General features: G+C 41.3%; 1 protein-coding gene across 2 annotated transcripts; it reads left to right on the top strand.

Moving 5' to 3' along the window:
* The first annotated feature begins 6,304 nt into the window (after positions 1-6,304).
* Positions 6,305-13,786, top strand: LOC113032720 (neuronal pentraxin-1). 2 transcript variants are annotated; one of them, XM_026185778.1, is made up of 6 exons: positions 6,305-6,433; positions 8,394-9,308; positions 10,072-10,531; positions 10,618-10,874; positions 12,232-12,411; positions 12,721-13,786. In XM_026185778.1, the coding sequence occupies exons 2-6, from the start codon at positions 8,628-8,630 to the stop codon at positions 12,928-12,930; spliced, it is 1,788 nt and encodes a 595-aa protein (XP_026041563.1). In that variant the 5' UTR covers positions 6,305-6,433; positions 8,394-8,627; the 3' UTR covers positions 12,931-13,786. The 2 variants fall into 2 exon arrangements, with proteins under 2 accessions (XP_026041563.1, XP_026041564.1); XM_026185779.1 differs by having other exon boundaries at positions 6,307-6,433; positions 10,621-10,874.
* The last annotated feature ends 1,389 nt before the right edge of the window (positions 13,787-15,175 follow it).

Below are 15,175 nucleotides of genomic sequence, written 5' to 3'. Positions count from 1 at the left end.
CTTAATTTTTTTTGAGCAGCATATAAAATTTAGGCGGCCAATACTGGAACAGCTTTTAAAACACACAACAAATTGAATCAAACTGTGTAATTTGATTCCCAAACCTCCAAACTCACCATCTGATAAATTTGCCTAAATAACAAAGACATGAAAAACATGCTTTAGTTCCACACTTTGACATCAAATGAAAATATTGTAGCACTCCTGTTTATCTGATAGGTGTTGAGATAACATTATACTTACTGACAAGTGTCAGCACAACGATAATTGTGATGTTTAAAAAAGAAACACACATATGATAATTCCATGTGATTTTTCTTTTTGTTTCCATTTATGGTTGCAAACTATCCGCCTCTCTACTCTCATACTGCCAGATTAATGGTTTTGCCAGCCATTAAATGATGTACAAAAAAGTATGAAATTAACTTAAGTACTCTCACTTTTGATTAAATAAACTTTTATTAACTGTTTGAACGTTTTTTCTTGAGTTAAGCTGTGAATGTTTTATAAAGTCGTGCTGGTGTAAAGATGAAAATGATACCTACCCCAGATCAGTTTGCACTGAACCATTTCCCTTTTATATGGAAGTATCAGACAGAGTGTAATGAATGTTAATCCACATCAGTTTTAATCACTTTTTGATTATGCTTTAAATTTTATACACATTTTTCTGAAACCACTGAAAATGTTTCTTCATGCAATAAGCTGCTTGTCTTTTGAAAAGCTGGAGCTTTTCATGTTCATGAGTATAATTAAGCCCCAAGAAACGAGCAACACTTCATGCTCATGGAGCAGACACTTGTCAATCAAAAAGGAGTGATCTATTTATTGTTCTTCTAATTCTAATCAGGTCCCTAATTTACAAAATAAACATCTTATTTAGTAATTCCTGAAATTAACGACTGAGACCATACACTCACCGGGAAAGTGTTTACTGAGGTCATTTCTTTCCAAAATTTCTTTATATTCTGACTTTTCTTTATTACCAGAAAAGTCGAACCCTGCTGGCCATTAGAAAGAATGCAGGTGTTTCACCTTGGCTTCAGTTTCCAGGCCCAGTTCACAAAAAGTTTCAGAAGCAGTTCATGCATACGTTCATGCCTAAGCTGCTTTAATTCCTGTTGACCACAAGAGGGCAGACGAGCTCCTGACATGTAGCTATCAATGAGCTAAACAGTTAACATTTAAGCAAAGTACAGCACTTACATCTCCAGCTGGCAACCAGCCATGTTGATGAGTGTAGGTAAAATACACATTCTGCTCTTGGCTGTTTAGTATGAAAAACACTGTTTATGTCACCTGAAGCAGTGAGACTTCTTTACTTTCTTTAAAGTTCACTTAAAACCCCTTCAACATAACACATACGGTGTTTTGTTTTTAACTGATATAAAGAAATTAAATATAAAGGAAGTTCGAGTGTCTAATGTAAAGCATCTTGAGTTGCAGTTGCAGGATTTCCCCGGGAGGTGGCGATGCTTCCTCTGCATGCATGCAGGCAGTGCACGCTGCACACAGGTATACTCACTATGATGGAAAAACAGACTTTAGCAGGCAGGTAGGAAGTCAAAAACACCCGTTTATACATCTGTTTAGTTTAGTAGATTTCTAAAGATTTTCTTTAGCAATATAATTCAGTCAGTGTTGAATGAAGCCATAATTCGGCATGTTCAATGGTCAACAAATCTTTTCTGCTGTTTTCACTGACCAGACCTACAGCTCGGCTCTAGCTGCATCTGAAACAGGCACACAATCAAACAGATACAATCAAAGTCAAACCCGGCTGTGTGTGTGTGTGTGTGTGTGTGTGTGTGTGTGTGTGTGTGTGTGTGTGTGTGTGTGTGTGTGTGTTGCACCACCGTATCTGTCCTCTTCCTAGTTAAAAAAAAGAATAAATCTTTTGTTTTATTCTTGCATATGTGTCACACTGACTAATTTTAAATACTAAAGATAAACCGAATCAAAGCAAGTTTTCCATCCAGTTTTTAAACGATGATGTTATTTATTAAGGCGAAAAAAGGCAAAGGGCAGTTCTTTGGATGCTGGGTTATTTTGTCACCTCCTGGATGAGTCGTTGATGCCCTCTCAGAGTCATTTTGGTAATGTACAACCCCATCCCGCCCAAATATATGAAATCATCATTCAAAAACTGTATTTTAAATTTACTCAGGTTAGCCTTGTCTAATATGACAAAACAAAACAGAAACAATGAACAAACTAATCAGGAAGGGCAAATACTTTTTCACAGCACTCTACATCTTTACTCTGTAGCGCGCTGCCTCAGAGCATCTCTGCTCAGAACACCAGACATCACCTCTTGCCCTCATCAGAGGAACCTTCAGTTCTTTACTCACAGCAGAGGAGCATGCTCTGTGCTGTTCTGGGTCACATGGCTGAGGTCGAGGGAAAACACTGGAGCGCTTGTGGTCTTGTGTCCTTGGACCTGAGCCTTAAAGCTGTTTGTGTTTGCTCACTTCCTCGGAGCCTAATTCACACACGCTAAGGAGATTGACAGACTCGTACTGACCTATTAAACAATAAAGATGAGTCACACACAGCGCTCCCATTTAAATTCATGCCGTCACACAGAGCTTCATTAAAACACATCGTCAGGACAGGCGGGCGAGCTGTTCATTGTTCTGGGCTTGTAATCACATATTCAGGGCTAAAACTGTACTTTCAGGGCAATTAAATTCTTTCACAAACATAACACTTGAGACACAAACTTTTCCACAAGGAAACTGATGCCATGAAGCCATTTGAAAGAGACATCATTAAAGTTCAAAATGAGGATAAAGGTAAAATCAAAATGAAGAAGGATTTTAGCATTTTGAGATGATTTAAGGAAGGATTAAAACAAGTTTGGTAAAGTATGATGTCTCTGGATAAAATAATGTGATACAGAATAACTTGAGACTCAATGTCTAAACTTTTTAAATATATATATTAGAGATGGCACGATACCACTTTTTTATGTCCAATACCGATACCGATATCATAAATTTGGATATCGGCCGATACCGATATGAATCCGATATAGTGTTTTTTAATCAATAAAACTGTTTTTTAAATATCTTGCTGCATTTTGTATAAGTTCATACTCAAGTTTAAATAAACAGCAGCACTAAAGCTATTCTGTTGTACCTCTATGTAAAAAATGCACTGCACCCAAAATATTTCATAGTTCAGCAATACTGATCAATCTAATAAACGTAAACCTACTCAATCCTTCCTGTTCTGGTATTTTAAAGAGTACTTAGCAGAAATATTAAGCAACCTAACTAATAGGGTTGCAAACTCCCAGAAAAAAAAAAGGGAACCCCCCCCCCCCCCCCCCCCACCCTCCACCTCATGATGCTTAATCGACGTAATCAACTTTAATTTGATGCAGTGTGGAAAAAAAAATGCACAGAAATAAATTATTTTTCAAGAATAATTAAATATATTCAACATCTTTCTTCTACAGATTTGCAGACTGCACAGACGGTATCTTCCTAAAGGAAAAAGTACTAGCTTACTAGGGTATATTACACTTAATAGTTACTATATACAGTAATGGACTTCTATATATTTTACATAAGATTAAAACTTTGGGTGTAAGATTCAGATAATAATTTAATAAAAGCTCGACATTTTAAATGAGAATAAGAAAGAAAAGTATGCCTTTGTGCCCCCTTTTCCCTGTTCATGCCCTATCGGCCCCCCTGGCTAAACTTTGCTAGATCCGCCCCTGCACAGTTACCAGCCGTCAGCTACGTAGAAAAAGATCCTGGTGTAGAAAGTAATATTAAATAAATTCTAACAACAGCTGATCAAGCTTAAACGTGCTGCTGTTGTTCAGCTGCTGGTTTCCTCTTTCTGGTGCAAAGTGGGCCAAAAATAAAGAAGAGAGACGGAGTCGCGACAGAAAAGCCGATCAGCTGATCATTAAGCAGTTTCACGATTGAAGTAGCAGCAGGAGAGGGAGGGAGAGAGAAGAGGCACTTGCTCCATATATCGGTTGTTAAGCTTAACGTGGGAATGCTTTACTAACATTCAGAGATGAACTTGCACACTTGCTTTACTTCTCGCACACTTGCTTTACTTCTCTCTGGGATAACTTCCTCAGAGATGAAATGCTGGTTTGGTAGTGAGGCTACAAATACACGCAGCTGCTCTATCACGTGACACACACTGCTCCAACGTGCTACGGTTGTGAGGTGCTTGATATTTAATGGATCGATTGCATTTTTTATTTCTCTCCGATATCTGATCCAGTAATTTACGTCAGTATCGGACCGGTACCAATTAATAATTAATTAATATCGGATCGGTCCATCTCTAATATATATCAACACTTCACCGAGTTCTTTTGATTCCTCAGAGGCATCCAATGGAAGACAAAACACTGCTCAGTAGACCATTTAATACTTTATTTCTCTTTCACATTACTTCTAGAAGGGAGATGCGTCCTGCATGACACTTTGCCATGGATCTGAAAATGGTGGTGTGCCCCTAACAGTTTTATTACAGAAGCTCTCTCATTCTAGTCTAAACAACAGTGTCTCAGTAACTTTCCACTAGAGGTGGTCCACTCTTATCTACTTTTTCCCAGGCAAGCGTGAGCGAGAGTCTACAGCTTTCTACTCCCCAAGGACACATGGTCCAATGCCTTTATTTTTCAGTTGAGCATCTTGGCCAGGGGTGCTCAATCCCGGTCCTCGAGAGCTACCGTCCTGCAGCTTTTAGATGCATCCCTACTCCAACACAGCTGAATCAAATGAATGGCTTGTTTTCAGGCCTTTGCCAAACACGATGGCATGCTGAAGAGGTAATCAAACCATTTGATTCAGCTGTGTTGGAGTAGGGATGCATCTAAAAGCTGCAGGACGGTAGCTCTCGAGGACCGGGATTGGGCACCCCTGATCTTGGCTGTCACCATCTTGATGTTTTTAACCCAGACATGAGGAACGAGAGGGGGGAGTGAGCATGAAACAGAGGAACGCTCCATGCAAACAGACAGTCTACATACTTCAAAAACATCCATCCATCCCTGCTTAGCTGTGCTGACCTCCCTCGCCCCAGTGACCTCCTTCAGCTCATATGGGGAGACATCAGGGTGCTCCCAAGCCAGCAGCTAGACAACCTCTTCTCAATGTGTCTTCCACCTCGCATAGGTATTCCAAAGTGCATCCAGGAGGCATCCTGGTCACATGCTTGAACCTCCTTAACCGCCTTCTGTCAATGTGGAGGCCCACTTCACTCCTAGGCCCTCCTGAAATAATCAAGTTCCTTACTCCATCTCTAAGACTCATAATTGAGTAACAGACTGCATAATGACTGAAATTAGCAAGCTTTTCATAAGGTTGGTGAAACTGCAGTCAGCTGAGACCAAAGAAGTTGAATCAGTGACAAAATGTTTCTCCCAGCGTCAACGCAACATTCAAATGAACAGAAGCATTTGAATGGGGTGTACCTAATAAATATCCAGTGTGTGTATGTAATATAAAGTCTGTAATAACAGGTTTGTTGGGGATTCTAAACTGGATGAACATGTGGGTATGGTTTGTTTTGGTTTAATGCTTCTCCATGAAGCTATCATCAACTATAGATAGATAGATAGATAGATAGATAGATAGATAGATAGATAGATAGATAGATAGATAGATAGATAGATAGATAGATAGATAGATAGATAGATAGATAGATAGATAGATAGATAGATAGATAGATAGATAGATAGATAGATAGATATTGTTATCCCTCCCTAGTATTTTAGATAAAAACTAAGCTCTTATGGTTGTTTTATTTTTGCTTGTGTTTGTGTTTGATACTAAACACAAACTCGACACATGCTTCGGTGTCTGAACCTGTTTGTGTAAGTTTACTGTAGGTGTCTGTCCTGTAATCAGCACTCTGGTTTCATTGTCTGCCTTTGACCTTAAAGCAGCCATCTGTCCTCCTGCCTCTGCCTCTCTGCCTCTTAGTCAGACGAGGAATTAATCAAGCCAATTACTCCCATGCTGAGATCTAGGTGAGCTGCGTGACGTGTGCTGGAGGAGGTGAGGCCAATGTTTGTGTACCGGCGGGTAGAATTTATACACTGGTTGGATTTTTTTTGTTTTGTTTTTTAATTCTTTGTATGATGTGTATGTGAGATCAGTGATTTTCTTTCTTTCTTTTTTACGGTCTCATCATGTGCATCAGTCAGAGGTTAAAGATAAGAAATGCGGAGAAAGAAAGATGCCAAAAAGACTGACAGGAAAAGAGGCGTGTCCTTCCAAGAAAAATACAACAAAGAGGAAGAAGGGGAGGAGAGGAGGAGAGGAAAGGGAGGTAGAGACAATAAAGGAGGGATAGAAAGACTTGAGCACTACTCTGGAGTAAATCCCCTCAATCTGATCAGTGTGTGAGGAAGGAACTAACTAACTCACAGCGTGGATGCACAAGCTTTAAGGTAAGAACGCCTGTGTTCATTTAACTAATGCCATGTATGTGCCATTGGACATATTTGAATTATATATGTTTGCTGTTTATGTGTCAGGCATTTCAGTGCAGTGTGATAGATGCAGCTGCATTTATATTTAATACAAGAGAGATGAAAATGAGTGCTGGCTTTGAATCATCTGGATTAAAAAGATAAAACACTACGATGGGTACACAACTTTAGTTTGTTATTGTTTTCAGTTTCTTATACCTCTGCTTCGCTAAACTTAACCGTCAGAAGCAATATGAATATTTTTGTTTATTAGAGTATTGCACAGTATTGTCTGGGTAATAAGTCAATTGTTGGACCTGCTGGGGAAGGTCTAAGATGCTTTTTCGTGAGCTGTGAGAAAAAAAAAAGAATAATTGTTCAGAAACAACAGTGATGTCACGCTGTTAAGTGAACCAAACAGATTTCCTTTATTTTTTTGTGCATTTAACTGAATAATTCACAAACAAAGAACCAGAATAATTAAAATTATTGAGGTTTTTGGCAACAATCCGAGTTGTTCAGCTTATAATAGTTAATATAAGCATCAAAATTGACATTAAATTTCTCTGTAACTGGCACTTAATAAATAGTTTGGATAATTATTGCTTAATCTTGCTTTTTAATGGGGATATTTTGCATATTTTGTGGCCAAAGTGTGCACTCTATGTATCAGGTTAAAACCTCTTAACAAATTAAATAAGAGCTCAACGGCAGCGATGTTGATGCTGACATTGATCTTTTAATTCACTGGGATAATTATAATTTAATGTGCTTCTACAAAAAACGTGTGTATAAACTGAGACCGGCTCATTTTGCAGAATGAGCTGTTCTTTAATCACAGGTCAAACAGCAGTTGTCAGTTTTGGAGATTAATCACACGACTTAAATATCCAACTTAACCATATGTTGCTGGTTGGTGCACGACCCCGGTGTGCAAGCTCACTTATCTCGGGTTAAGTTAGCACAACAACTGTTTTCAATTAGGTTAATTGAGGGACCTGTGGGTGGTAATAACCTCTAAACGGCGGCGATTGGGTGTGACACGGTTCTGCGCTTCGACCATCTGTCCCTCCTCTAAGCCATGTAAATCGCAGCAGGAAAAACAGAGGCAGAAGATGTCAGGTGGAAAGGTTATAGGCTGGAAAACACCCACGTTAAAACCATTTAAAAATGAAGATTTAATCACCTCAGACTCCATCAGACACACACTCACTTTGTTTCATTATTGATAAAATACAGCGAACCATCAGCGCACAGTCATTGGAGAGGCTGGTCACTGCGAGCAACAGGTGGTCATAGAGGTTTAGCTGTCACGTCACGTGTGTGCCATTTCAAAATGCCGACCCCGTATAATGAAGGACACGTTAGAGCTACAGAGAGGTCAGCTTCCCTTTATGATACAGATCATGAAGGGGAAAAAATGCAGCCACATAGATTTAGATTAATATTAAAAATGTGCTCCTGCTTCACCGCTGGTCCTCTGTAGCTCCATCCAAATTCATCTAAAAACATCCGTATTAGCACTGGTGGGAGGGGTCAGGCCTCAGCGTGGTCATGCTGCAACTCTGGCTTGAACTAATCCTTGTTTGGACAGGTTCTGGTAGTTTTGGCACATGCCTCTGCCATGAAGGTTGCTGCCCAGACACACTAAAGCTAAGTGGGGGCACAAATGTCAGGCTGAGGTGTTTAACCTTCACATCCTGGTGAGAATTGAAGAACCTTTGTGTAAACTCACTGTCCCTTTGTTTGTTAAAGGAAGCTGACACAAGAAGAACAAAAAGCTAAAAAGAGACACTTTTATCTAAATCTGACAATATCCTAAAACTCAATTACTAATATATAAGGATTCTTCTGGACCTTTTAGCTTCATTTTACAATAAAAGAATCAATGGATTCTATTAAAAGAGCGTTAACTAAAATCCTTTGTTTTGTTTTGCAGGTTTCTTCTATTCTTCAGTGAGGAGAAGAGAGACCACAATCCACAAGAAAACAAACTCACACTCACATGCGACTGAGTTCCTCACAGCTGAGTTGATATTTTGGGGATGGAGATTTGTTGTTTTGCTCCCTGATGCATCCTTCACATCAGCAAAGAAGTCAGCACAACCTTTACTTCAGGTGGCATCACACATTTTGAAGCAAAGCCAAGCTTCTTTGTCTGTACAAACTCTGAATGGAGATGATGAGGAACTCGCCATCTGTGCAGCTGTTCCTTGCTCCCTTTGTCTTTTCTTTACTTTCATTCCTCCTCTGGCCGGCATGTGCCAGCTCAGGGTCTGACTATGACTTTGGAGCCCACCCACGCTTTGTGTGCACCCCTGTTCCCGTGGACGCAGACCCTTCCTGCTTCCCTACATCAGGTCCAAGCGTAGGTGCAGCGGGGCCCAGCGGACCAGGCCATCAAAGTGCACCTCCAGCTGGCTGGTGGGGCGCGAGCGAAGAGGCCAAAGCCACCATCCTCCACCTTAGGGAGAGCCTTGTCCAGCAGAAGGAGATCATCCTGGACCAAAGAGAGACGATTCGGGAGCTCACGGCCAAGCTCACTCTGTGCGAAGGCTTCGGACGGGATGCTTCACCCCACGACTCTTCACACCTGCATCACGCTGGGGCGGCCAGCCATCACTCATATGCTGACAATGGGCACTATAGCAACCAGCAGGGTCACCATGGAAACAGCAACCTCATACCAGACTTGCCACACTACCCCTCGGTGGGAGGGCAACGATTTGACGGAGGGCACAGTGGCAACAACCACGGGAAGGACAAACATGTGACACCAGGGGACGTCGCATCGTCGCCAGAGCAGATGGAGAGGATGCTACAGGCGCTGAAGGAGAGGCTGGACAACCTGCAGGTGAGCATGAGGGAGACAGAACTTTTAAAACTTTTTTAAACTGTTGAAAGGAAGAAAGCCTGTATCTAAGCCGTTTAAGTAGATATAACTCAGCTGATGAGGTAGAGGGAAGCTTGTGACGTTCCCACATGTGATTTTCCTTTGTTTGGACATTGGTTGCATCACTGGAAGCCTTAAAGCGGTACACCCACTAAGTACTTTAGATAAAGGAGCAACTTAATCGCATAAAGCCACTCACACTCAAGAGAGCCACTCTAATGTCCTTCAGTGGGCTCCAAGGACCAGCAACAAGCTCAGGGGTGGACGTCAGCGAGGCAGTGGATTGACCGGGCACATTTAAAGACCTCGAGGATATTTGAGTGTTTTGAAGTCTGTTTGGGTACCTGCCCTTATGTGCTGTGTTTTCCATCTGTTGTGATCACAGACAGGTGTCAGGAGCTGTGGCGCATTTGCGAGGGGGTCTAAGATTGGCAGTAATTATCGTGATCTCTCTTGACAGACTCATGATCAGGGCACGCACCACAACTAAAGCCCAGATTACCTGAGAGGAAGGGAAACAGACACAGAGTAGCACAATGAATGTGAGGGGGACCGATCAGCAGCACAACTGGCTGCTTTGTTTGACATTACACAAATATCTGCAGAAGAAATAAATAAATAGACACCAGTCTTTTAAAAAGATTGAGCGAGACACAAAAAGCAGAGGTGTTACATTATGCCTTAATAATGCGCTTCACCTGCGTGTTTCCACCTCTCTCTGCAGAAGAGGAACACATCCATCACATACTCCAGCTCTCTGAAGGAGTTGCTGCAGAGGAAGATCGACGCACTAGAGCAGCAACTGCACCATCACACTGACGGCCACGGTGGCCCGGACCACCACGATGATGACAGCAGCCACGGAGACGACAGAGAGCATCACGCCGATGACCACCACGATGACGGAAACCCCGGTGACCACAAAGACGACCGCCATGACGATGGACATCGAAACGGTCACATTGACAGCGATGGCGGCCACACGGAACACCATGATGACGGCCATAATGATGACCATCATGATGCAGACGGGGACCATGATGATGATGACGGTGGTGATCACCACGACAATGAAGCAGACAATCACAGTTACCTTCCACACACGGGATACAGAGCACCAGGGCCGCGGACCGGTTTCCACTCAAATAAGCTGGAAACGATGCTCAATCAGCTGCACCTCTCCGGTACGCTGTTCAGCAAAACTGCTTTTTAAACCACGCTCAGGTCTGATTGTTTGGTCAGCTGGTGAATGTTGTTATGTTTCTTTAAGCAGGTTCCAGCAGGAAGAAATCAAAAAGTCCTGATGCGTTCCAGATCAGCTTCCCTATGAGGACCAACTACATGTACGGGCGGGTGAAGAGGACACTGCTGCAGGAGATCTTCGCTCTGACTTTGTGTCTTTGGATAAAGGCAGGAGTGGGACCCGGACTGGGGACACCTTTTTCTTACTCTGCACCTGGACAGGCCAATGAGCTGGTGCTCATCGAGTGGGGGAACAATCCCATAGAGCTGCTGATCGATGATAAGGTGAGCGAGAAGAACCACGAGCTCCCCTCTGTGTCTGGATCGTTGTCAGTTTAAGAGAACTTCAACTTGAACAATACAATAAACAAGGCCGCTATTAGGATAGTTAAAGTCTATGCCAAAAATCAAAGCAGTTAATCTAAAATATTATGAAATGTAATAAATGAATTCTATTATAAATAATGAAAATCTAAAATTTAAAATAATATACTAATACATACTTAAAAATTAAAATATTTCAAATGTAATATTTAAAAAGACTAATCAAAATGAATTGAAAGCATTCATAACTGAAATATTGTTAGTTTATCAGCATTTGAATCAAAATCTGCCTGATCTGATATCTTTGCTGGGTTTTTTAGTCATTGTCAATCAAACCTGAACAAGTCACCCAAATACATCAGATTAACTTTGGTGATCAAAGTCAAGTTATTTGTAAAAATGTACTTTTATTAACTACTAATGCTTGATTTATACTTCTTTATACATATAAGGTACTCGTGTAGTGTTTTTTTTACTTAATTTGAGTAATTTCTTAATACAAGCCCTATTCAGCCATTGGTACTTTTTTCTAAGCCTAAGCACTTCACCTAACATTCACTCACACTGGGACGGATGCATTGGAGGTAACTTGACATGTAGACTGGGGGATCCGGGGATAATGAAATACCAGAGTTTTACTGAAAAAACAACAAACAAACAAGCTGGACATATTGTACCACACAGAAGTCAACAGTATTTTTCAGTTCAGTGACTCCATTTAGCAAACACGAAGCAGGAACCTGCTAAAGCTGCCTGGTTTGCAAATCTGTCAATCAAAGAACCTATATATACATAGCTCTAAAACTCCAGGAGTTTTATACAATCACCCACTGCACAGCTGGCTCACACACACAATAAAAAGATAGTTTTAGGCTGTGAACATTGTTTTTAGTTCGACTTGCTTTTGAAGACAGCCTCTAGTGGCCACCAGAAGAACTGCAGTTTTTGGCACTTCACTGCTGGCTTCATTTTTCAGGCCTGGATTTTGCTCTTCGGTCTTCAGCAGTGGCTCTGCATGCACTGGGCATTAGAGAAAAACAAACAAAGAAACCAGAGGAGATTGAAAACTTTTTAAACTGAATTTAAAATGTTAATGAAAATTAAAAATGGCACACCCAGTCTGCTGAACTCTCCTGTTGACACAACACGCTTATGACCAAACCTAACCACAAGGGGGCAGTGACATGCTCTTTTTTTTTTTACCCTGGTGTGGAGGAAGTTAAAAGTAATTGTTACTATCTGTTAACAAAGTGTTTCTGAATTGAAATCATATATCCTTAGAACATGTTTACATTCGTTTTCCACATCCCCTCCACAGGCAGCCACTCTGCCCCTGTCTCTGAGTGATGGGAAGTGGCACCATGTGTGTGTGACTTGGACCACACGGGACGGACAGTGGGAGGCCTACCAGGACGGGGTGAAGCGGGGGTCTGGGGCGAATCTCTCAGCTTGGCACCCCATTAAAGCTGGAGGGGTCTTCATCCTGGGACAGGAGCAGGTAAAGTCAACGCGAGCTTTACTCCAGAGATAGAGGCAAATATTATGTCCAGAGTTAATATCCAAGCCATTTAGGACTCTTCCCAGTATTAAATGCCTGTATGTGTGCTCATGTTGAGGCTCCAATATACTGCAGACTTACCTTCATAAAAACATCTGACCTCATCAGTGACTCTGTTATATTATACACAGGAGATTTCACATAATCTTCTATATGTTAGTGAGAAACATCAGATGTTCATCACGTGTCTCTGATCGATGAAGATGATAATAATCAGGTATTGATCGTTGTCGTGCGTCTCCTCTTCAGGACACTCTCGGAGGGCGCTTTGATGCCACTCAGTCATTTGTGGGCGAGATGTCGGACCTGCACATGTGGTCACACGTCCTGAGCGCCAGCGACATCTACAGCCTGGCCTCATGTGGCAGCCACCTCAGAGGTGACATCATCGCCTGGTCCGACACGGAGGTGGAGCTTCACGGAGGCGTCGCCAGATACCCCTTTGACCCCTGTCACTGAAGGTCGTTACCCTGATGGTCTGAGAACATTTATGAAGAGAAGCTACGGGGACTGAAGGAGGATTAAGATAACCACTCAGAGCCAATGCCTTCCCTTTGAACTCAATCAGTAAATTTTCTATAAATAAATGAACAATGAAAGGAAACATGGTGATAAATCTTTATTCACAGGTAACGTGTAGGGACTCTGTGGCTGTAGGCCATTATTTGTTGTACCCACGAGTTAGTATTTTATTTAAACGGACAAGTGCTGTATGTGACATATTGCCATATTGTTAATAAGACAAAATAAAGTTGGTGTGTGCTAATCTTTGCAGGCCTTACACGGGGTCTGCTGTGGTGACAAATTGTAAGTTGTTAGTTTGAATGAAAGTCATAGAATTTTTTTCCTGCTCTGGATTCTCTTTTTAAAGGTTTCCATGAAACATACAGCTACTTCACCAAAGAAATGTAGACTTCAGGTTAAACTTTGTGTTGATCTTTTCTAATTTTATGAATCTGTGTATCATAGATAGGTCCATGTTGGATTTTGAGAGAAATGCTGAAGATCCTGTGAGACAGGAAGTGTTTTACAGTTAATACATGGACTCTTGCCTCAGTTTTGTACCATAAAAGGGCTTCTTTGAAAATGCTGATTATACCGTTTCACCCAAACTTTTATATCTTCTCATTGCAAATCCCATTCCTCACTGAATTAGTTTGTAACTTTTGATGTCGGCTGCACTGTGAATTTGTGAATCTGGCCTTGATTGTATATTTATCTTTGTACAGTAATTTGTTTTTTTTTTAGCAATGTTAGAATTTTCCCATTGTGTTTGTCATTGAAAAAGTGTTTAAATAAAAGTGTGACAGTTTAAGTGTCTCATTTTTCATTTGTTAATGCAGCGACTACAAATGGTACTCAGCAGTTTGCATAGCCCTGATCAGTGTTCACACTCCATCACTGTCATTTTTCCAAGATATGTGAAACACTAAGTCTGGCAGACCTCACGTTATCGCTGTTTGACTTGCAATAACAGTGATGATTTTATATTTGTATAAATGTATGTTTTTGTTTTGCTACTTTGTTGTGTGTCATCATTTCAGATTAAATTGTTCCGTAGTCCTTTTTCCAGGTTAAATCAGAGAAAAATGAATAAAATTCAAATGAAATTTAGTGCAGATATCTTTTAAAACAAATTTAAATCTCAATCAATATCTCAGAAAAACAAAAAGCACAACAACCGCTCATCTCCATTTACCTTTTATTGTTACACAGTAGTTTACTGGCACCAATGTATCACGGTTTTCCTTTTTGCTACATTTACAGATGATCTATCCATCTTCACCTCACAGTAAACAAAAATAAATAAATACAAAATAAACACGTTTTTTGAAGGTGGCGGCTCCGGGGTGAAAGGAATCAGAAACAGTGGTCCAGCTTCATTCAGTTCACTTTAGTGTTCATTCTTGCAATATGAATGAAAATATTATTTTTTGGCAACTTTGCATTTCAAGAATACCCAGAAAGTGAAGGCCTACAGAGAGTCTCTGTGATGAACAAGAAGCACAAACATGAAAGATAAAGTGACACCCTGGAGGGTGAATCATAAAAGGGAAGACCCCGTTCAGCTTAAAGCAACATGATCAACATTTGCTGCTACAGCTGGAACTGATGAGGTGATGTATTGACACACTTCAGCCTATTAAGCTGCGTCTACGCAGGAAGCGATTCGCAGCGACGTGACGATCATAAACCACAGAAAGTTAGTGACATTCAACGACTTCACCCGACTATGGCCAGGGAAAAATAAAAAATAAGCAAACACGCTGATGATGCAAAGTGGGCGGATCCCAGATGAGTCTTTCCACGCTGCAGGATAGCGGTGACTAACATTCAACCTCGCAGTAAAAACAGGGAACGATATGCTTGTCGCACCTCTTTGAAGCCGACCAGTGAACATCTGGGATTTGGTTGCCTGAGTAACCCAACCACCGATCAATCCATCATTTATCTCAGGTCCAAGTTTCAGACGTTGTAGCAGAGACACCCAAACATCCCTCCCTCTCCCCAGTCACCACCTTCAGCTGATCGAGGAGAACACCGAGGCGTTCCTCAGCTAGCGTAAAGAGATAACTCCCCAGCGTATCCTGAGACACCTTCACTTTACAATCAGCCCTCTCTCCACAGCAGACCGGTACAGCATTCACATCACTGGAAATGTGGCCCCAATCCTGAGTAACCCTCTATGTCAATCACCGGTATC

Source organism: Astatotilapia calliptera, chromosome 11 (assembly GCF_900246225.1).
Source record: "Astatotilapia calliptera chromosome 11, fAstCal1.2, whole genome shotgun sequence".
NCBI classification, from domain to species: domain Eukaryota; kingdom Metazoa; phylum Chordata; class Actinopteri; order Cichliformes; family Cichlidae; genus Astatotilapia; species Astatotilapia calliptera.
Note: the sequence above shows the minus strand (reverse complement) of the source record. Positions and strands in the feature narration are given on the sequence as shown.

Bases quoted from the DNA above. Each gene is read 5' to 3' on its own strand.
- LOC113032720 (XM_026185778.1), top strand. From the start codon at position 8,628: ATGGAGATGATGAGGAACTCGCCATCTGTGCAGCTGTTCCTTGCTCCC. The intron at 10,532-10,617 runs GTACGCTGTTCA...TGTTTCTTTAAG, and splicing joins CAATCAGCTGCACCTCTCCG to CAGGTTCCAGCAGGAAGAAA. The intron at 10,875-12,231 runs GTGAGCGAGAAG...TCCCCTCCACAG, and splicing joins AGCTGCTGATCGATGATAAG to GCAGCCACTCTGCCCCTGTC.